Here is a 23,718-nt window from a genome sequence, read left to right as displayed (position 1 = left end):
AAAAATGTGGGGATGCCACCTGCACAGATATGCAGGAACCCACTGACTGGAGCAGCTGGCATATGCTGGTAGCAATCAGGCATGTTGATCCAGTGGAATGCCAGTACTGGTCGTACGAAACAAGCACAGACTGGTGGGACCACATAGTTATGCAGCTATGGGATGATGACCAGCGGCTGCCAAATTTTTCCATGCATAAGGCCACTTTAATGGAACTTTGTGAATTGCTTCCCCCTACTCTGATGCACACCAATACCAGAATGAGACCTACTCAAAAAAGTGACAATGGCCTTATGGAAGCTTACAACACTAGATTCCTACTAGTCAGTTCAGAGTGGGTAAATCCACAGTCACAGCTGCTGTGAGCCAAGGAAATCAATATCTTTCTGCTAGGTTAGAATAGTGACTCTAGGGAATGTGCAGGACATAATGGACATCTTTGCCACAATGTGGTTCCCTAATTGAGATATGGTGATTAGGATATGCATTCCATTTACCTTGGCACAGACTGCCTTGCCAAAGAGAACATAAACCACAAGGTGTTGCAAGTGCTGGGGAGTCACAAGGCCTGTTTCACTGACATCAACATGGGATTGTTGGAAATGGTGCATAATGCACCCATCTTTAGGAACTCCGGTCTCTTCAGAAAGCTTCAAGACAGAACTTTCTTCCCAAACCAGAAATTCACCACTGGAGATGTAAAAATGCCAATAGGGATCTTGGAGACCCAGCTTATCCCTTTTTCTCATGGCTCATGAAACATACAGGCAGCCTGTACAGCATTAAGGAGCATTTTAACTTCAGGCCTCGCAAGAGCAGAATGGTGATAGAATGTGTCTTTGGCCATTGAAAAGGATGCTGGTGCAGTTTATTGACCAAGTTAGACCTCAGAGGAAGAATAGTCAGGTTTGCGGCTGGACTCACCACACTGACAAAATAGGAAATAAATTTCAAAAGTTCCTAGGGCTTTTCCTGTGTACCTGGGAGTGCAGAAGAGTTGAAAGTATTGGCCAGAGAGGTCTCATTTGGGTCACTGCGGAACACCTTCCAGAGTCCAAAATCGGCAAATTTAATAGCATCATGTCTATACTACCCCAAATGCAATCCCCAAATGTCAAATGTAATGCTACTTCTCTTGTCATGGTGGATTACAGAAGTCCATTTTAAAAGTCCTTACAGGGCTTCAGAAGAAGGGGCTTGGTGGTGTAGAAACATTCTTTATGACATTGACCTAACTCCGCTAACTTTGACCTAATCTGATAGTGTAACCATGCCTTATACTATCTTAATTCAAGAGTGTCTCCGCTGAAATGAATGTAATGCTGGTGCAAAAGTGGTGAGAGGAGTGCATGCCCCAGTATCTTTTAATTATAAAATTACTATGCTCTTCTTCTCAACTATGCCAGATTAATTATTACTCCTCTTTTACAACCAATGCCTTTTTACAGTATTGCAGTACACCTGAGAATTGTTAAGGTTTTCCTGATAGCCAGAGGTCGTTTCTGTTTATTGTTGTGATATACAAGTACTAGGGGGCTGTGCCCCCTGCTGGTTATGCTCGCTAACCCCCTTTTCTCTAGGAGTAGGCAGCCCTGGGTCTCTCCCTTGGCCATCAGGCAGGGCCAGGCCAAGGCATGGCAGACCTGGCCTGCCTGCTCCCCCTCTGGCTGCCCTGAGGCGAGGCCAGGCCAGCCCCTGCTTTCCGTCCCACCCCCCAGCTGCAGCGAGGAGAGGCCAGCACCGGGTCTCCCCCGCCCCCCAGCCACCAGGGGTGGAGGGCACCAAAGCTGGGCCAGCCCCGGCTCTCTTCCTTTGGCTGCTGGGGTGGGCTGAGGCCAGGGGCAGCAGCTCCAGCTTTCCTCTCCCCCCGAGCAGGAGGGAGGCTGCCGTGTGGCAGCCCTGGCTCTGGGGAGAGAGAGAGATTTTGCAGCTAGGTCACAATTTTACTGTTGCCAGGTGGAGTCTTTCTGTGCTGATCATAAATTTTACTGAACTTATACGAGTACAGGCAGTCCCCGACTTACGCGGATCCGACTTACGTCGGATCCGCACTTACGAACGGGGCTTTCTCGCCCCGGAAGTCGGGGCAAGAAAGCCCCGTTGGTAAGCTGCTCTGGTGCCCCTGGTCTGCTGGGTCCCGCGCCTCTGAGGCCAAAGCTGAGGCCAAAGCTCTGGGACCCCCCCGCGGCTGCGGCTTCAGTCCGGGAGCCTGTGGTCTGCTGGGGACGGTCCCCAGCAGACCACAGGCACCCAGATTGAAGCGGCAGCAGCGGCGGTTCCCCGCGCCTCTGAGGCTTTGCTCTGGCAAAGCCTCAGAGGCGCGGGACCCCCCCGCGGCTGCGGCTTCAGTCCGGGAGCCTGTGGTCTGCTGGGGACGGTCCCCAGCAGACCACAGGCACCCAGATTGAAGCGGCAGCCGCGGCAGGGTCCCTCGCCTCTGAGGCTTTGCCAGAGCAAAGCCTCAGAGGCTCTGCTCCCCGTGTCCCCGGTCTGCTGGGGGGGGGGGCAGCTAGTGTGCTTCTCTCCCCCCCCAGCAGACCAGGCTTTTGTTTTGGACTCTGGGGCAGAGCAGCTGGGGCGCTGCCGATTGGTCCTGCAGCACCCGCTCTGGGCACTACTGGACCAACCCGGTAGCACCCCAGCTGCTCTGCCCCAGGTCCTGATTCAGCCACTGCTGGTCAGTTTCAGCAGCGGCTGAATCAGGACGCCTGGGGCAGAGCAGATGGGGTGCTGCTAGGTTGGTCCAGTAGCACCCAGGAGCGGCGCTACTGGAGCAACCCAGCAGCACCCCAGCTGCTCTGCCCCAGGCGTCCCCAAGTCAGCTTCTGCTGAAACTGACCAGCGCTGACTACAGGAAGCCCCAGGCAGAGTTGCTCTGCCCCGGGCTTCCTGGAATCAGCTGCTGATCAGTTTCAGTAGCAGCTGACTTGGGGACGCCTGGGTTTCTTAAGTTGATTCTGTATGTAAGTCAGAACTGGCGGTCAGTTTCAGCAGTGTCTGAATCTGGACGCCAGTTCCGACTTACATACAGATTCAACTTAAGAACAAACCTACAGTCCCTATCGTGTACGTAACCCGGGGACTGCCTGTACTTCATTTATTGAAGGATATTCACATTGTGGGGTTTGTTTGGTTTTTTTTTTCTTTGTCAGAAACCGGAATAAATTGTAAACAAGATGTTAGAGTGAATTAAAAGTTAGGGTGGTGTTTTTTAGATGGCTTTTTGTTTTATTTTTTTGTTTGTTCGTTTTTTGAGAAAACATTAATGATAGAACCTGTAAGTGCACCAAAAGGTTTGATTCAACAGGTTAGTTTATTTTCAGTTATTTTGAACCCCATCTTTGCCTTTTCACTGTATCTTTAATTCTCCCATTTTAATCTATTAAAATGTTTGCATCTAAAACTAACCTCATACTAATTTCTCCAGTGGAATCACTTGTCATCTTTTTTTTTTAGAACTTCTCTGCATAAACCAGATTTTCATTTGGTTTAGTCCCTTTTAAAACATGTCTTCTAGTTTTCCTCCTTATTTGCTATATTTTCATTTTCATATCATCAGATTGTTATTAGCCTTTATCCTTTTAACCACAATTGAACACAGCAGGTCTAGATCAGATGGAGATTAAAGTGGCAGCATCAAATAGTTCCTTGACTACACTTCCACTTTTAGTGCTGCTGGTGTTGATGCAATGGGAAATTTTATAAGTCTCACATACACAAGATTGTACATGTTCTCAAAGCACTGCATCAACATTAACTAATTCTCATAGCACTCCATCTCAGAGGGGAAGCCGTGTTAGTCTGTAACTTTACAAAAACCGAGTAGTCTTGTAGCACCTTAGTGACTAACAAAAATATATATAGTATCATGAGCTGTTGTGAGAAAAACCAATATTTGAAGAAGTGGGGTTTGCCCATGAAAGCTCATGTGAGATTATATATATATATATATATATATATATATATATATATATATATATATATATACACACACACACACTCACTCTCTCTCTCTCTCTCTCTCTCTCTCTCTCTCTCTCTCTCTGCTGTGTGGTGATACTTGTTTGTTTAATATGAATAAAAATGTAATAACTGTTTTTAAATTATTACTAGCAATAAAACTCCCATCCAGCTGATCTGCTTTGTCCTCACCATGACAGAAAGAAGGCAGCCACAGACCACATTTTAGCATTATATGGGCTGCATTTGGGTACATGTGATATTCTGGACTCCACAATAACAGTCATAACAAAAGTAGTCTGTCCAAGCAATTTGACTTGGTAAAATGCTTTCCTCTGCCCTTTGGCCAGATTTCATCTTTGTGAATAAATGTCTCTCTCCTACCCTCAAAACAAAGGCAGCATTTATATTTGCAAATTAAGTTGCTGAATTATCAGGGTTTTTCTAAAAAGAGGCTAAATGAACACGAGCTGTACTTTTTTTTTTTTTTCCAATCCTGTATGTGTAAGGTAATGGTTTATGAATCTACTCCTTTTTAGTAAGCAAAACAGGATCTCAGTTTAGATTTGTATGTGCTAATAGACATCTCTCCATGCTCTCTAGAAATCCTTGATATAACTTAAAAATACACTTATTTAGATCCATTTGCTGGTAGTACTCTCCTTTCCTTTCCTATAGTATAGGGTAACTTAGTATTAGGAAGATCTTGCTCAAATAGAGTTGATAATTACTGAATGGATGCTGAAATGGTATACTAATTTCTTCTAAAGCATTTCTGTGTCCTTTGCATTCGTAAGCATTAGTGGCTCTTAAAAGGTCTTTACTGGTCAAGTAAACTCATTACAGGCCTGGAATGAAATTGTGGTTGTTTAATGCTTTATCTGGTCCCTGTCTGGACAATGAAAACTGACTAGTTCTTGCTAATTTAAAGCTAAGGATCTGAAAATCAAATATAAATTGCATTGCTTAAGTAATTAATCCTAGTGTCAGGCTGCCTGAAATATCAGCTTGTGATGATCTCAGCACTTAGATTTTTTTTTTGTTTTCACTTTCTGGGGATGGGATTTATTGGTCTTTCGCTGGGCTGGTCAATTTACTGTTTTGAGCCTTTCATTCTTTCTTAATGATCATAGTTTTACTCCTGTGATTTATTTACTAAAACTGTTCTGTGACTCTACTTTTAACATGGAGATTTAGTTTTTCCTAGCCTTGCACAGGATCACTATAAGCGAGAAAGGGGATGGTATTGTTTCTCTTTCTTACGTCATGGTATTCTTTCTTGTCCCTCCTTTATGCCTATTAATAACTAGTTATTAATCTTTCTCCTGACATGTTCTGGCAGAATTTTACACAGTTATCTGCTTAGAGATGCTACCATCATATTGTCCAACTTTTGGGGATATTAATATCCAAGACCTTAAGATAGATTTGAGGCATAGTTGGTATTGAAATAAGTATTCATTACATTTTACCTGTGTTTTTTCTTGAGGATAACAGGGAGTTATTCAGCTAAATTCAATTCCTCACATCAGAAATGTTCCCTTCTTTCAGCAAATATAAACAGTGCCATCCTGTAGGCAGAGGTGGTTGGGGCCTGACATGTTATATTTTATGTCCTAGTTCCCTGACTTCCCTCTGCTCCCTCAGTTCTTTGTAAGGAAGGTTAAATATTGATTGAAGTTAGTAAAAAGGTTTGTCAGATCTATCAGGTTTTCTTCCACTGTCCTGTGGAGTTAAAAGTTCCTTGTTTTCTGGGACATGGAGGTTTTTTTCCTTTGTTCAGGTCAAATAGGATCTGGTTTCTTCACCTGGGTTCTGGGCCCAATAACTGGAAAGGTTGACAGTTCCTCACTTTTCTTATTTCATGTGTTAGATCTGATCTCAACAAAGGTTGCTCTTTTGCTTCCAATTCCTGAGTTTGTTATAAACAATACAATTCCTTCATATTATTCCTGGCTTCTAAATAGAGATTTTTTTTTTTTTTACCAACAAATTTATTTGCTCTGTTTGGATCCACCTATCGGGAAAATTCCCCTTCTTTGGAACCTGGATTAGAGAGAGCAGAGTTTGATTATTTTGCTGGGTTATTGTCTTGTTTTCAGCAGGGAAGTCTTTTTTCAGGGAACTCTGGGAAAGAGAAAGTAAAGTACAGAAGCATCCAGTGGCACTTAAAACAACTAACTTGCAGGTTGCGGGTGGGAAATTTATGATCATTCTGAGCTGGTTGGTTCAAGTCACAAAAACCCAATTGTCGTGTAAGACCCATCAGTAAAATATTTTGTAATAGTGACAAGCAGTTTCTGCTGTTCAGTTAGTGTCTGGCTAAATGATAAGGACTTTGCAGCAAAGCTAGGGATGCCAGGCTTTTGTTAGTGTCCTTAGTTTACTTTGGGGCTGTGCTCTCATTTTTTCTATGTATTGGGCTACGTCTAGACTGCAAGCCTCTTTTGAAAGAGGCTTTTTCAAAAGATACTTTAGAAAAATCCTCTTTCGAAAAAGAGCGTCTGGACTACAACCAGTACTTTCGAAAAAGCAAGCTGCTTTTTCAAAAGAGAGCACCCAGGCAGTCTGGATGCTCTCTTTTGAAAAAGCACAGTTTGCATTACATAGTGTCTTTTTTTCCGAAAGAGCACTTTCGAAAAAAGGCGTTATTCCTCGTAAAATGAGGTTTTCCATGGTCGAAAAAACAGCCGCGTTATTTTGATTTACTTTCGAAAGAACATGGCAGCAGTCTAGACGCAGGTGAATTTTTTTTGAAAAACCCTATAGTCTAGACACACCCTTGGGTACTGCTTGCTTGATCAGTAAAGAACTCCAAATGAGCTACATCTAACCTGTTGTTACAGATAGTCAGAATGTGTACTAAATTAATTTCAGTCTGAAACACACACTATAAGATCTAAGAGCAAGCTCTTATTGTAGAGAGACTGTGTTCAGTAGCAGTGTTTCTCAACCTTTTTTTTATAAAGTACCCCTTTAAAAAAATTGTAAGTACCTCCAGTTTTCAGACACACCATTTTTTTTCTACCATTGCAACACATTTGTTTAAACAACTTAATTGTAGCAGGGTGGACAATTAAATTTTTGGGTGTAAAAAATTCAAAAATAATAAAACACTGTAAAACTTAAAACAAAAATTCAGTTTTCTCCAAATTTGAGTTGTGTTGACGTACCCCCCAGACTTCTCTGGAGTACCCATACTCATACCACTGGTTGACAAACACTGTTCTGTAGAACAGTATAAAGTGCACTTTAAGCGGATTGCATGTTGTTTCCCCTTTAGTTACTTTTAGTCTGGCTAACTGCAATTTAAATGGTTTGTATTCTTACAGCTGTGGCTCCCCTATTCACGTTTCAGAGCTGAAGCTGCTCTCCTTTTCATCAGGACAATTAAGTGTGTTCCTCCCAGCAGAGGTGAAGTCTATAGGGACAGAGACAGATCATGTGCTGCCTTTGCAAGAGCTAGCCATGAGGACACTCTATAACACCTACTACAGGTTTTTAAAAGGTACTTTAACTGTCTATTCACATCCTTTAGAATTTGACAAGACAAGAATGCTTCTCAGAGGTGACAGCAGCATTTATAGAGCTCCTCAGCTTTGCAAACATCAATGTTTTAAAATGTGTATTCCAACAAATTACATTTAAAAGTGATCAACAAAAATGTTGTGACCTAAAAGACACCACTAAATGTTGAGCTCCAGAGGTAAAGTGGTCTTTAGAAAAGTTTTTGATTGTTTGTGTTTGGCACAATGTAAAATGATGCAGGCTTTTCACAGTCTGTGGTGGAGAAGAAACTGACTTTAATGGGAGAGGAAAATGAGAAATTATTGTTCCTCGGGCAAGATTAGATGCATTGTCCAACAAAGCAACTCCTTGCCAAGTAGCACGCTCCTAAACTGGCAGACTTGTTATACATAAGGCAGAAGAAATGTTAGCAGCCGTTGGCCATATCAGTGCAGCATGACAGCTGAGCTGCTTTAGTTATGCTCCAGTTCAGACTTTTTGTTGAAAACTGGCCCGTGGCTCCTCTGGTTGTGCATCCTACTACCACATAAGATACCAGTGTTTGAGAGTAATGTGAGGAGTTAAAGCTTTGTTAGATTTGGGGATGTTGTGGCTTTGTTATATTAAGTGCTTTGGGAACTTGTGAAACATGGAAGGGTTGTATGTAAAAAATCTAGTTGGGGGGAAAGCTTGGACTGGAATTATTGTCACGAATCATAACCACTGAAGTGCTTCCTTTTGCCAAGAAAAAAGTGTGCAGTGAAGAGCGGACATTCTGCTGCTTGGACTTCTGTCTGCCTCAAACATTTTTTTATTTAGGTCAGTGATAGAAGCCACATGTTAAGAGTGAGCCAAACACATGAGACTATATTAGAGAAAACAATTCTAACTGCTGGGGGAATGAATTCATGATCTGTTAGAGGTTGTATGTTTCTGATTTTTGTGTTACTTAGGCAAAAAAAAAAATAGTTCAAGTATCACAATTATAACAGCACAATGCAATTGTGTGTGTGTGTGTGTGTGTGTGTGTGTGTGTGTAAAATACTAATTCCTTTTTGAAGAGAGATGTGAGATTTTTGGCAAAAGGGATTAACAATATCTCCCCTCTGGAAAGCAAAATTCATATCTTTAAATCACAGATGATGGTAATTTTATTTTACTTCTCACTGATTTATCCGTGTCACAGCTGTCACACAGTGTGACAAGAGTGTCTCACAAGCAAGGTTTAAGTATGGGATAACAAGCTAGTGTTGCACAATCAATATGAAGTAAAGACACCAAGAAGTCCTATGGCACCTTAAAGACTAATGCATTTATTTGGGCATAATCTTTCATGGGTAAAAACCACTGTGTTGGATGCATTGAGTGGAAAATTGAGAGAAATCTATAGATACAGGGCAGTGGTCACCAACCAGTAGGTCAGGATATACTAGTAGAGCTTGGAGCCTTTGACAGGTGATCTTGACAGGTTTGGCTGGGAGGCTATCAAGTGCCAGCACTTCATCTGCCCCCCTGCCTTGGAGCTGCTTCCCACCCTGAGAGTCTCTTGCTTGCTGGGCAGGGCACAAGAAGAAGGGGAGCAGAGGGCTGATGTCAGGCTGCCCCTCCCCCCACCCTGTACCCCATCTCCACAGAGCAGGTGGGGAGCAGGGATGAAGAGAGTTTGCTGGCTGCTTTTGGGAGTGTTGCAGGACCAGAGCAGAGGTAAACCTGCTTTAGTCCCCTGCACCACCACCCAGAAACCACCTGTGGTTTAGTGGTGCCCAGCTCAAGCCCACGTTCCAAAATCCAGTCCCAGTCCTGAACCCCTTTTACCCCCCAAACCCCTGTCCTAGCCCTGAGTCCCTCTGCACCCAAACACCCTCCCAGAGCCTGCACACTGAACCCCCTCCTGCACCTTAACTCGCTGCCCCAGGCTCAGCTCAGAACCCCTCCCAAACTCCATATTGTTTAGCCTAAGAGCTGAGTCTGCATTTCCCTCCCCCACACCCAGCCCTCTGCTCCCAGCCTGATAAATGTGAGTGAGGATGGGGAGGGGAGGGAGAGTGAGGCCTTGGAGAAGGGGCAGGAAGAGGTGGAGCAAGGGTGTTTCGATTGGAGGTAAATCCTTCAATTCAAAAAGTGAGCTCTTGCTTAAAAAGGTTGGAGACCAATGATACAGGAATATATAGTTTGTATATATTTCCCACTCCATGCGTCTAACACAGTGGTTTGTATATTGTGATAAAGATCCTCCCTAAACCTTGGTGGGTTCTGCACTTTCGGGTCGATTACTTGTCTCCGAGGCTCACAGTAGCCCTCAGTTTAGACACCAGCTTGTTGTTTGTTGAACTACTCTCATCAGTGGCCAGCATAGGGGAAAAAATGGGGAAACCAAACATAGTCTCTATGCGGCCCCTCCAAGTGGTACAGGGTAGGAAAAACCCTTGTACCAGTGGTCCCCAACGCAGTGCCCGCGGGCGCCATGGCACCTGCCGGGCCATTTCTGTGCGCCTTCTGACTGATAGGGGCCGGCCCCGCCCCCGGGTGCGTGGCACAGTGACAGCGCCAGCCCTGGGTGTGTACCATATGGGCAGCCCCGCCCCCAGGTGAGCTGTATAAGGGCTGTGCCAGCCCCGGGAGTGCAGCCTATGGGCTTCCCCGCCCCTGGCCACGCGGCACATGGGCACTGCTGGCTCCTGGGCACGCGGCGCAGTGGCAGCGCCGGCCCCGGGTGCCTGGTGTGTGAAAGGCCCCACCCCTGGGCACCTGGCAGCCCCAAAAGGTTGGGGACCACTGCCTTGTACCAAAACCAGTCTCTTCCCAATATTGAGTTGGTTACTTGCATGTGTGGGGGAAACCTGGGCCTACTCTCTATGCCTGGTTCCAGCCCAGGTACTCTGTAACAACAGCTGTCTATAATGTTTGTGGTAACAGCTGTGTGACAGTTATAAATCCCTGGGCCACTTCCCCAGTTCCTTCCTTAACAGAGGTTCTTCCTTCTGGTATCTGTTTGCACTTTTCAATCCTGGACTCTCCACCACACTTTCTCTCATCATCTCTTTCCTCACACTGTGAACTAACTGAAGAGGAGCTCTTTTTAACCAGTCTCAACTGGTTCTTAATTGGCCCCAGGTGTTCTGAACATTCTGACTCACTTGCCTCTGGAAACCTTCTAATTGGCTCCAGGTGCTTAATTGCCCTGATTGATTCTGGCAAGTTCCTGCTGGTTCTGGACTAGCCCTTGTTAGTTTGCCCTGGGAATGAAGACTTACTCATTCTAGAGCTAATGTAGTTCCCTTCTACTACTCTCCTGTATCTCTCTGACTTGCCCCTGTCACAGTATATATAGATGTGTGTGTGTGTGCGTGCGTGCGCGCGCGCACACACACACACACACTAGCATAGCACTGACTCTGGGCTCTCATGGCGGCGTTACAAAGCAGCAGCGCTGCACAGAACCCAGTATCAGCTGGAGACTCCCCAGCTGATCTTGGGCTCCACGGCACAGCTGCTTTGAAACATCACAGGGAGTCTGACTCTAGGCTCCTGCTGCATTTCAAAGTGGCAGCGCTGCATGGAGCCCGGGGTCAGTGGGGAGTCCCCAGCTGTTCCCAGGCTCTGTGCGGCCCTGCTGCTTTGAAATGCCACCGCTGGAGCTCGGAGTCAGACTCCTCGCGGCATTTCAAAGTGGCAGCACCGCGGGGAATCCCCCGCTGACCCTTGGCTCCACGAGGCATTGCTGCTTTGAAGTACTCCCCCTTTTTCCCCTCCCCTTGCTGCCTCTTTTTGATAGAGGAAGCAAAGGAAGGGAGGAGAGTGACTAGTTGACAAGCTTGTTGACTGTCCAATGAGCATTTGCTTATCAGGTAGTCGACTAGTCCTTCACATCCCTAATCCAGACAGGAAGGAAATGGAGGATGTGGGAGAGGCAATATTACCCTCTTTAGTTCACCATTAAATTGCTTGTGTTTATAATTTCAAGGGTAGTATTAGATCCTCAGCTACTTTTAGAAAATTGTATTATAGCAATGAGCAGACTAGATCTTTACCAGGTCAGCATATTGTAATTCTTCTGTTTAGATACAGACCATGGTCCTATTTAGGGGTGTTAAATTTAGATTAATTTGCATCAACTATTCAATTAGTTGATAAGGGAGCCTCCATCTTTGAAATGTAGCAACAGCCCCAGGTCTGTTGCTATATTTCAAAGGCAAAAACACTGGGGACCATGGGGCCAGTGGGGGATTCGAGCAGTCCTCTGCTGGCCCCATGCTCCCCATGGCACTTCAAAGCGGTAGTGCCACATGGAGCAGCTCCACGCGGTGCTTCCACTTAGAAACGCTGAGTGCAACCTGGGGCCAGCTGCATTTCAAAGCGGCAGACCCCAGGCTCCATGCAGCACTGCTGCTTTGAACACCGCGTACAGCTCCAGGGTCCATATGGTACTGCCCCTTTCTTTGCTGACTCTTTCCAATAGAGGCTGCAAGGGGTGGGGGAAGCTACTAGTCAACTAGTGCAGTGTTTCTCAACCGTTTTTTTGTAAAGTATCCCTTGAAAATAATTTTTTTAAGTATCCCAAATACCCAGTTTTCAGACACACACATTTTTTTTTCTACCGTTGCAACATATTTGTTTAAACAACTTCATCGTAGCCGGGTGGGTGATGAAGTTTTTGGGTTTAAAAAGTACAAAAATAATAAAGTGCTGTAAAACGTAAAACAAAAATTCAGTTTTCTCCAAATTTCAGTTGATGTACCTCCCAGACTTCTCAAGTACCCTTAAGGGTACTTGTACCACTGGTTGAGAAATACTGAACTAGTATGTTGACTATCCGATAAGCATTTGCTTATCGGATAGTCGACTCGTCATTCACATCCCTAGTCCTATTATCCATGCCTTTATCTCACACTTACACCACTGGAGATAGGGCAACACTTCAAATTTATTTGGATACTGAGCCCAGTGCAAATTCCAGAAGCCTGTTTATGAAATGCTGGACCTCATCTGCTCAGTTAGCACCTATCCTAAAATTCAGCACTGGCTGCCTCTTTGTTTTCTGGTGGAGTGTCAGATTGTTGGCTTTGACCTGTGAGAGTTGTATGTGGTCAGGGGCTTGCCCAACTGAGAAATCTCACTTCCCACAGCTGTGGAAAGTGAGCAGGCAGGCGGGGTGGGGGGACTGGAGCCTCTTGGATATAGAAGAGTGAGTGACATTGACTTGTTGGGCATACTAAGAAGGCCGTGCATATTCTGGGCCTTTTGGAGACAGCTGTAGGTTTTGGATTTGGGCAGACTAGGTTATAGTTTGCAATTTTGAATTACTGGGTGATGAATTGTTTGGTGTTTGTATGTGGGATGTTTATATTTATTGAGTAATATAAATAAAATTATACCTTCTTCCTGCCTAGAATCTTGTATTGTTGACTAGTGAATAGTCACTGATTACACCAGAGAACCTCACTTAGGTTAACAGATCTAATTTAATGACACATACTTAACTAAAACGTCCACATTCAATTCTGAGTTTTGCTTGAGTCAACCAATGCCTTTGTTTAGAAATGGTTTACTGCTTGACACATTTGCTGGTTTTGTTTTGTGTCGTATTTTGTATTTGCTTAAGCAACAGCACCTTCATCTGGCTGCTTGGGTCTGATTAATCCTATGCATGCAATTTTTCAACTTCCTTGCTTATTTATATTGGAAGTATTATTATGGACTTCATCTTATGTGCAAATAATTAGCTTTAGTTTACTACTTTGACATGGCCAGATGTCACTGTGAGGATTAGTGAGATATTTAGTAGACTCAGGGTCATGGAACATGTTTACTATGTTGAATCTTAATCATGAATTTGTTTTGTTACAATCCTGTTTCCTAACTTATGTTTCTTTTATTCCCTTAGATTTCAGCTTCCTGACTCCAATCTCATTGCCCAAAAGTCTCTTGGAATTACTGCACTGCCCTCTGGGACACTGTCACCGTTGTAGCCAGCCCATGTTTACCATTGTCTACCCAAAGCTCTTTCCCTTGAGAGAGACTCCAATGGCAGGCCTGCACCAGGGGTAATTACAGAAAATTAGACTGGGGTTTCAGAACTTCTGTAGGTGCTGCTGTTGGGGGAGAAAAACATCTTTATGGAGCTTGAGGAATTCTTTACCTTGGCAGCCTTAATGGGGCGAAGTTTGTTTTTCTATCTCATAAAAAGGAGACACGTTTATTTCTATTTCCAAGGCACCCACCCGCATTTTATCATGTATCTCCTAACAAGAGAAACTATAGTTATGGTGATACATGCTCTTAGTACTCACGGTTGTGAGACACTTTGCTATTCTATGCCCTTATTCTGATGAAGACTTCTCTGTACTTTCCATACGTCAACTCCCCAATTCTACTGGCCACACAAGCACTCCTCTCTAGGCTTCACAGGCCCTGCTGTCACTTCTCATATTAGCAGTAAGGCAAACCCGAGCCCATAAGCCCTCCAAGCATCTCCCAGGGGTGTCCAGTCTCTGATCCACTGGACTCTTGCAGTACTCTCAGATTTGTTGCTTCCAAAACAAAAAAAGTGCACCCAGCTTAACATTTCCACCTTGGAACTGTTATGCTACGTTTATAGTAAAGTCAAATATAAGTTTATTTAATGAAGCATAATATTCAAAGAGTAACAAATACAAGTTTTGGAAAAAATGGTTACGTGTAAAATAAAATAACATACCTTTTAGACGTCATTAATAAGATACTCTCGTGTCAAATCAGCATTTCTCTCCCCAGACCATTGCACCCTTTTTCAGCTGACCCTACTGAGACAAGAATGTTGTCAGCTGGCTTCTTTGGTGAATGGCGCAGTGTGTCTCTTCATACTCCAAGATATACCGGAACAATCTTTTGTTTATCCATACACAGGACACATACATCCAGCCTGTTTCCTTATTCCTGTTGTAGATTTTGAAGTCTTTTTTTTTTGCCTGTGGTTCAGTATGTAAATAGGCTTTCATTATGAAATAATCTAATACACAAGTGGCCAGACTGGGACATAGGTGTCTATTGCCATCTGCTTGAAATGAACACTTCCAGGTTATGTCACTTCCTCGTGATCTGCCTTCCCTACAAGATCTTAAGAGCTTGATTTTCAGTATAGCTACAAAACTCCATAAATATTATCTATACGAAAGTTTTGCTGTGGTTGTGACAACCAGTGAGCTGCATTTGCTCAGTAGAGACTTCATATGCCATTTTCTGATGAGCTATGAGGCATATATCTGACCTAGGGATCTGTGTGAAACCCTGTGCCCTCTAAGAGTTAGCATCAAGAAGTCATACCTTCTCCCTTACGTCGATGCAGTCGGGTTAGCTGCTGCTAATCCATATGTATTGGCTCTTGCCTAGTTGCCTGAGCAGTGTATGTGCCGCCATATTTCCCTTTCCTTTCACATGCACAATTTCCGTATCACGTTCTTGGAGCACTCTCCAAACGTAGCAATCCGGAGTTGGTCCTTTTGTTTTGTGAAGTCATGACGATGGCTCATAATCTGTTAGGACTCTGGACTTCTCTTGAATAGGTAAGGCCTGACTGCCCATACAACTACATTACATTCTCTTTCTGTGACACAATTTTATTCAGTGTGGGAAGGGTTATCACTATTTTTAAACTGTAGCAGGATGCTTTTTATTGGCTTGGTCTGCTTTCATTTACACAACTCCCAGACCTGTATCGTTTGTGTGCAGAGTTCAGTCATCTTATCAAAGCTAGGACTGGCTTGAACTAGTTTCTCTAATGGAATTCTTTTCACTTTATGAAAACCTTCTTGACAGGCTGCAGTCCAAATTGCCTTGTCAGGTTGTCTCTTTTTGCAGAGGTTTGTAATTGCAGACACAATGTCACTGAAACCTTCCACAAACCAGCATTAATAATTTGCTAAACCTATAAGACTGAGCTTGCTTTTTGATTCAGAGTACAGGCCAGTTAACAGTAAACTCCACTTTTGAAGAATCCTGACAAATTTGTCCTTCTCCTACCCAATAGTCTAAATAAGGGACTTTTGACCTTTCCATCTTACATTTTTTCACTTCTGTTGTAAGACCAGCATCTTTGAGTCTCTTCAAGATAATTTCCACATCACCCTTATGATCTTGCAAGGAATGGCTAAATATTGTAAAATGGCTTGTGTGGGTATGAGCAAAGTGCTATAACCAACCAACATTTGATTAACAAGCCTCTGAAATGTGGGTTCTGTATTAATTAACTTAAAAGGAAATTCTTTAAATTTACGAAGCTCGGAATTGGTTATGAAGCTGTGCTTTTGTGCTTCACTTTTTAAGTGGATTAGCCAATACTATGTTCTTAAATCCAGAGTCCTTCGTAATTTTGCTCTGCCTATACTGTTCAGTATGGATATGTCTAGACTACATGCCTCTGCCAGCAGAGGCATGTAAATTAGATTACCCAACATAATCAGTGAAGCGGGGATTTAAATATACCCCGCTTCATTAAAATAAAAATGGCCGCCGCGCTGTGCCGGTTCAGCTGATTGTCAGTGCAGCGCGGCAGTCAAGATGCAGATCGGTCGACAGGGAACGCCTTTGTCGACCGCTCCTGTAAACCTCGTTTCACAAGGCATAAGGGAGCGGTCGACAAAGGCGTTCCCTGTCGACCGATCCGCATCTTGACTGCTGCGCTGTGCCAACGATCAGCTGAGCCGGCACAGCGTGGCGGCCATTTTTATTTTAATGAAGCGGGGGATATTTAAATCCCCGCTTCACTGACTGTCGGGTAGTCTAATTTACATGCCTCTGTCAGCAGAGGCATGTAATCTAGACATACCCTATGTCATTGATTTTGGCCATAGCATAAGCACCAGGACTATAACAGCTGGAGAAGTCAAGGGATTATTATTTGACTATGTAACTATTCCCATGACCAGTATGCTTGCTTCCTCCTTGCAGATTTGCTCCTGCATTTGCCAGTTGTCTGAGGTGCTCTGCTGGAAACTTGCTGTGGTTTTACAGTGTTAATCTTATGGACCGTTTTGTGAGTCAGGAATGGCCTGCTGGAAAATACCTGTCAGCGACTTTGCAGCATGGCCATAATTTGTCTTGTTAGACAAACCCGTCCTATTAATCAGTGCTTTTTAGTCAGGTATCGCTGTGACATTCAGTCACCAAATCAGTAAGGGGAGCTGTCTCACAGTCCTCATCTGCACAGCAAATCTTATTTACCATGGCTTCATTGTTCTGATATGCTTTTAACCTGTTGGTTTGCACAGTTTGAGATGTAAGCCTGCTGCTGGGCCTTGATATATTAAAGGTAACTTAGTTAATTCTTTCCATTACCTCAGAAGGCTCTTCCTGTGAATAGTGCATTTTGTATTTCTATGCAAGGAGTCATACTCCGTACCAAATCACCCACATCAAATGATTGATCACAGGTAGTGAGCTTTCTGAGCTGCTTAGCCTTAATGCAGTAAGACCTCACTAATCCCCATCAGGGTTTTTTAAATCCTTCCAGGACCTCGGCACATTCTCAGCCATTAGTTCCCCTTCTGCCTCAGTGCCATCCTCCCAGGAATCTCCGAGGAGATCCAGGGGACTTCTCGCGTGTCTTCCATACAGAAGGTCAAATGGGTCAAACCCTGTAAACTCTTAGGACACCTCTTGCTAAGCAAATATCAGCGTAACATTACATCCCAGTCACTTGTCCTCTTGTTTCATACATTCTCCTCATGGATTTTTAGGGCCCTATGAAACCTCTAAACCAAGGGTAGGGAACCTAAAGCCCCAGGGCTCAGGGCTCCTCCCTACTCAGCATTGGGGAGCCCATACTGGCACTCGAGCTCCCGCTACCCCCTGTCTGACTGATTTTTTTCTATGGGTCAGCAGCCCCCAACCCAAAAAAGATTCTCCACCTCTGCTGTAAACAAATCATTTGTTTCCAGTACTTCTACTGCTTGAATCTTTGTGTTGTAAATAAACTTGATTTCACTAGAAACGTATGTAAGCGCTGTATGTCACATGGAGCAATGATCTGAGATTGAGCTGTTAAGATGAAGTGTATTGGTTTTTAGGAAGCAGTGAATCTGTGAATACTGTGAGCATTCAGTGGACCAGCAGCTGAATACTCCAAGGCAACTCGCAGAGAGCTTGTGGGCTAGGGTGTGCCAGTTTCTAACCTGTACATTGACAGCAAGACCTGCAAGTCCCAGAGAGCAATATTTGTGTTGCCTGTGGCCAGTGGAGTTGAGAAGCTAACCCCCGGGAGGCACAAAGAAAGCCCTAGGTAACTCCGAGGAAGCATCACAGTCACCCCGTATAGATTGTTCTTAATCTAAAGTGATTTGTGTACACGTTTATGTACATTAGATTAATATCCACAAACCTGGAACAGCCTCGAGGTGGAACAGTTCATGACTCGGATGATGTGGGACACAACTACTCCTGATAGAACACCATGTGTGTGATCAGAAAATCCATTGGGAGGGTTTTCTGTGAGTCAGGCAGGAACTATTACCTAACAGCTATCCTTTGTCTGGTACCCTCACCCCTGTGCATGAGGCAAATGCAACCACCAAATAAAATGTCATGAAGCATATTGGTTTATTTTGTTAATGGCCTGTGGGTGGGGGACCAGGAGAAGCATTGCAGCCATTATCAGGGGGAAGCATTGCAGCCATTATCAGGGGGAAGCATTGCAGCCATTATCAGGGAATATTTCAAATAATCTGCAGCTAAAATGCTCTTTTTCAATATGAGCAAGTATAGAGTGTGCAGTGGAAGAGTGTTGTGTTGTGCTGAAGAAGGTAGGTGCTAGAGAAATGTGATTAGAAACAGTTCAGTTTCTATGGTCACAGCAAATGTGAACATGCATGCAAGGCAGTGTGGGGAAGCAGCCAAACCAACACTTACATTTGCTTGCCTGGTAGCATAATCACACAAGAAATTAAAACTAGGAGTAATGTTCTTCAGGTAGGTGGAAATGTGGAGTAACTTAACGGTGAACTCTGCTTTTCCTCTACCACGTACTAGTCTGAGTTGCGGTTGTTGCCTAGCACATGGGCAGATGGGATACAGGTTTTAGCAAGAGGTGAGTGAAACCCTCTCTCCTCACAGACGTAACTTACTTGTTTAAAACTTGAGTTGTGCAAAGAAAGATAATTCTGTTTCACTGAGGCTCTACGAGGTGGGTGGAGAGTGTATTCATTTTCAGCCTCTATAGGCAGTCCCCGGGTTACATACAAGATAGGGACTGTAGGTTTGTACTTAAGTTGAATTTGTACTTAAGTCGGAACTGGCGTCCAGATTCTGCCGCTGCTGAAACTGACCAGCAGCTGACTACAGGAAGCCCGAGGCAGAGTTTCTCTGTCCCGGGCTTCCTGTAGTCAGCCGCTGGTCAGTTTCAGCAGCGGCTGACTTGGGGATGCCTGGGGCAGAGCAGCTGGGGTGCTGCTGGGTTGGTCCAGTAGCGCCGTTCCTAGGCGCTACTGGACCAACCCGGCAGCACCCCAGCTGCTCTGCCCCAGGTGTCCTGATTCAGCCGCTGCTGAAACTGACCAGCAGCGGCTGAATCAGGACACCTGGGGCAGAGCAGCTGGGGTGCTGCTGGGTTGGTCCAGTAGCGCAGCGCCAGACCAACTGGCAGCGCCCCAGCTGCTCTACCACAGGCAGCCGCGAGAAAAGCCTGGTCCGCTGGGGGGGAGGGGGCACACTAGCTGCATCCCCTCTCCCCCCAGCAGACCATGGAGACGTGAGCGACGGGACCGAGACGCGGGGCCCACCAGCAGACCAGGGAGACGCGGAGCAAAGCTGCGGAGAACCCGGGCGGCGGGACCGCCCAGACGCACCGTGGTCCCGCGCAGGTCCTCCATGGCTTTGTCCACATCTCCCTGGTCTGCAGACCAGGGAGACGCGGAGCAAAGCCGTGGAGGACCCGGGCGGCGGGACCGCAGCGCGTCTGGGCGGTCCGTGTCTTCCTTGTCTGCTGGGGGCCGGGGGGGACCCCCAGCAGACCAGGGAGACGTGGAGCAAAGCTGCGGAGGACCCGGGCGGTGGGACCGCCCAGACGCGACGCGGTCCCGCCCGGGTCCTCCGCGGCTTTGCTCCGCGTCTCCCTGGTCTGCTGGGGGGCCCCCCCCCCCCAGCAGACCAGGGAGACGCGGAGCAGCTTTCTCGCCCCGGAAGATGCGGGCGGCAGGACTGCGGGGCGTCTGGGCAGTCCCGCCGCCCGCGTCCTCCGGGGCGAGAAAAGCCCCGTTCGTAAGTACGGATCCGACATAAGTTGGATCCACGTAACTCGGGGATTGCCTGTACTTAGTCATGCTGGTCAGTAGGGATGTAAATGGTTAACCAGTAAGTCTCATCCTTAATAGCTGAGGCTTACTAGTTCCAGTCAAATAATGGGGGCTGAAGGAGTTTTCTGCTCAGGGGATGCTCCAGCCCTACAGGGCCCACCACAGGCAGTGGCTGCCCCAGCTGGCTGGCCAGAGTAGCCGTGTCCATGGCAGGCATGGCCCAGCTTCCCACAACAGGTTACACAGGCCCACATGCTGCAGCAGTGTGTAGCCTTCCCAGGAGCAAAGCCATCAGGGCCTTTCAGCCTCACTCCTGGGGAAGCTTCACTGTGGGCTGTGCAGTGTAAAGCTTTTTTAAGCTTTATACTGCAGCACGTGCAACCACTAGGATTATTAGGAGTTACATGGTTACATTTTTAAATGACTTTTTACATCCCTACTGGTCAGTCAATGCACCCATAATTATCAACCAGAGAACTTCAGTATCTTGCTAAGGAGAAGTGGTAGCAACCCCGCAGATAGGATCTGTCTTCTGCCTGGTGTCAAGGCATGTTCTTAGTCAGCAAGGAGGATCTGCCGCATCATCCTAGCTTGGACCTCTCTTGAGCCTTCTCCATGGTTCATTTTTACTGGAGTTTCTTGAAGGAGGTTCCACCACAGAAAACACCCGGTGGCTGAGTATCTGAGGAGAGACAAAGCCCAGAGAGTAAGCAGGTGTGCCAACCTATTATTCCCCTTTCAAGTGAGTGTTTCTCTTGCCCAGATGACAGTGCCATGTTTATAAGGGTAGTGGAGAGAAATATGTAGGAATGTTCCTCCACAGAATAGGGCTAATAGCTGAACCATGAAGACACAGGCCCATACAGAACAGGAACAGGAATACAGGAACATGAGAACTACTCACAGTGGAGTTTGGTGCTTTCAGAACTCAAGTTTGCTATCAAGAAATAGTTATCTTTTGTTGGACAAAAAAGCCAAAGAGCTAAGTCCTCCTTAGAAAAGTTGTTAAACAATTCCTTAAACAGCCTCTGCTTAAACATGGAAAAGAAAAGGTAGGCCATTAATAGATGTCTTTACTGAGCATGATACTTTAGCCCCATGCATGCCAATAATACAAGATGCAGTTTTGCACTGTTGAAAATCTTTTAATTTGCCAGTAATTCTTGTGCAAGAGCAAAAGAAAGAAAAGTTGTTTAAAGAAAACTTTAAAGAGAAATTTAGATAAATCTGATTGCTGATTCAAGCAGATGGCATAATTTCTTCAAGTTATGAGACAACTTCTTGTGCTGAGGGTTTGTGGCATAATGCTGCTCTGATTTATGAGCAATAAAGCTTTATGAAGTGAAAACAACTTGTGCATCTTAAATTTGGGCAGCAGCCAGAAAGCAACATAACTGCTATTTTAGAAGAGCCATCTCCTTTCTTAGAAAGCTCTTCCGATTGTAAAGACAGTGCTCTTCAACTTGCTGTTCCGTGGCAATTCTGACTGTCAGATGTTTAAACTGAAGCAGCGTAAGAGGTTATAACAAGATATAATGGGAAGAAATGAAGAAAAAAATATTCAAGCTGTCAGGAGTTTTTTCCAAGCAGCAAAATATGTTAGTATGCTGTATAGTTTCTTAAGCAAATGATAGACATTTATTTTCTTGGAACATCCAAAATTAGAGTGGACAAACCACTGAGCTTTATATTGTATGCAATGATTTTACAGTGGCAGAAGATGGCTAGATTCCTAAAGAGATGGAAGAGACCTAATTTTTATGGTTGTTAAAAAAAACTATGCTTAAAGGTCAGTGTATGCCTCCAATACAAACCCTTTTTTCCAGGGATTGTTAACATTCTTACTGTGCTGAAACTTGCCAGGCAGAGTCTATTCCAGGAAGATATTATTGTTGTAAATGTTAAAAACAATATCATATTTTCCCCCACATTAAGTTTTGCTATGATTCAGTGTGCTAATTCCTTAGGTTGCTATGCTGAGACTCTAAAATACCTAGTTCATTTAACAATGAGGAGTCCTAGGACACTGCCTTGTTTTTGTAGATATAGATTAACACTGTTTCATGTAAAATAGACATCACTACCCATTTTTCACTTTTAGCTAAAATTTTCAAGTATTATAGCGTATGCATACCCATCACCTTCCTGGGTCCAGAATGGGTCGTCATAGAATATTCAACCACACAACTTTCAGATCTGGTAAAATTATGATATACAAATCCACAGAAATTCAGACTTGATGATGATCTGGTGTTCTTAGCTTTGCAGCATACTTGCTTGGGATGGTAATATTATTTATGTAATGCCATAAATGCATTATTATTTAATACCACTACTGTGGTAGGTGCTTTAAAGAGATATGGAAAGCCAAGATCTTTATCCTAAAACGCTTACCTTGTCCATGTGGAACATAAAACATAGGGTGGAGTGGGTGATGGCCATCACTCATGGCTGAGTATGCTCATCTTTCATGGGAGTTGTAGATCCTTGGGTGGCTGATAAGGCCGATCCTTGAACCACAAGTTCTATTACAATGAGGACAGATGTTTCCAGGTATAGCAGGTGTCTGTTGACAGACTGTTGATAGGGTGGACAAGCCTGGTGATAGTACTTCAGCTTAGTTCAGCAATTTTTGTTCAGGTTATCTATATTATTTTCCTTTGCCGGGAAATTAGCATTTATTTGCTTCCAAGATATAATGGATTGGCAATTGGAGAAAAGAGTACTGAGAAAAGGTGGATTGAGTTTCCAGGTATAAGGGGCTATGTAAATCTGTATCCTTACAATAACACAGGCTAGGTGTCAGTCTTGGTTTTGTAAATTAAAACGCAGACTTCTGTGTTACCTAAGCAAGAAGACAGGTCATGGTGAGGTTATGGGGTGGAGTGTTTCAATTGAAGGAAATGAAATTGTCCCTTTATGTGGACTTGTGCTGTGTATGGCACCTAGCAGAATATGACAGCAAAGCCTCTTTGGAGTTCTGATCGCTTTTTTCATTTTGGTTTCTTATAGACTTGATGAAATTTACTGTTGGCTGACAGATTTCAGTTGTTTCATGCCTCCAAGCAGTAATCTAAACATGAGAGAAACTGAATCAAAGGTTCTCCAGATATTTTCTCTTAACCATTAAACCTACTGGCAGTAACACTCATCAACACACTGTTCAGAAAGAAAAACCTCTTGCTGTTTTCACAAATCAGAAATACAAATCTTCTTTTTAGGTAGTTGGCCAGGATTTATCCTTTATTTTTACAGTCCAAAAAATTGTCTGCTGTGAAAAGTGGCCAGTTATTTCAGACCTGAACTGACAACTGTTTTTTCTATCGTCTCTTTTTTTTTTCCAGGCGGAGAACTGTTAGTTTTGTGGCATACTGCTGCTCCACCCAGTGTCTGCAGACTTTTGACCTACTGAGTTGATAAATACTTAAAGCTACTCCGGAGCATTGCCAGCTTAAAGCTGCATTAGACTGTGTATCCCATTGGTACTGGAATACTGTATGTTTGTGTACATGTGTGCATACTCCAAAATAGCAGAAATGCTCATTCAGGAACACTAAGAGGCATTTAAGTCCTGCCCTGTAATTTTGGATGAAATGCAAAAACTTGAAAATGTAATGATCAAGATTTCACAAGTATTAACATCTTTGCTCTCCTCTAAGACAACATATAAATCAACTAATTCAAGGGCTCTGTCTCCGGTATATTTTTTAGTGTTTTTCACTTGTGGATCTACATAGGTTGATACTTGGTGTTACTTAAAGGTGTGTTAGCTTCTTGGACTATGTTAGATGAACACATAATTTACAGAATACACCTCCAGTTTGGCAGCCCAGTTTTCATTTGTTCCTTTTACATTTCTCCCAGTAAAACCAGGATTATAGGTATACATTAACAGAGGGGAAGCAGCATTTTAAGGACCCCAGTTAAATTTGTGTGCCATTTTCTCTTCGCTGCCCCCACTCTCCTCAGTAGTTTCCTTATCAAAGAA

General features: G+C 44.4%; 1 protein-coding gene across 5 annotated transcripts in view; it reads left to right on the top strand.

Moving 5' to 3' along the window:
• LRRC28 (leucine rich repeat containing 28) overlaps nt 1-23,414 on the top strand; it is a 90,644-nt gene extending 67,230 nt beyond the window's left edge. For all 5 annotated transcript variants that reach the window (XM_075896967.1, XM_075896965.1, XM_075896966.1 and 2 more), the window contains 3 exons: nt 7,293-7,468; nt 13,352-13,511; nt 23,075-23,414. In XM_075896967.1, the coding sequence (XP_075753082.1) occupies nt 7,293-7,468; nt 13,352-13,511; nt 23,075-23,147 (409 nt within the window). In that variant the 3' untranslated portion in view covers nt 23,148-23,414. The remainder of the gene's footprint in view (nt 1-7,292; nt 7,469-13,351; nt 13,512-23,074) is intronic.
• The last annotated feature ends 304 nt before the right edge of the window (nt 23,415-23,718 follow it).

This window comes from Pelodiscus sinensis, chromosome 14 (assembly GCF_049634645.1).
Source record: "Pelodiscus sinensis isolate JC-2024 chromosome 14, ASM4963464v1, whole genome shotgun sequence".
In the NCBI taxonomy this organism is placed as follows: Eukaryota; Metazoa; Chordata; order Testudines; family Trionychidae; genus Pelodiscus; species Pelodiscus sinensis.
Note: the sequence above shows the minus strand (reverse complement) of the source record. Positions and strands in the feature narration are given on the sequence as shown.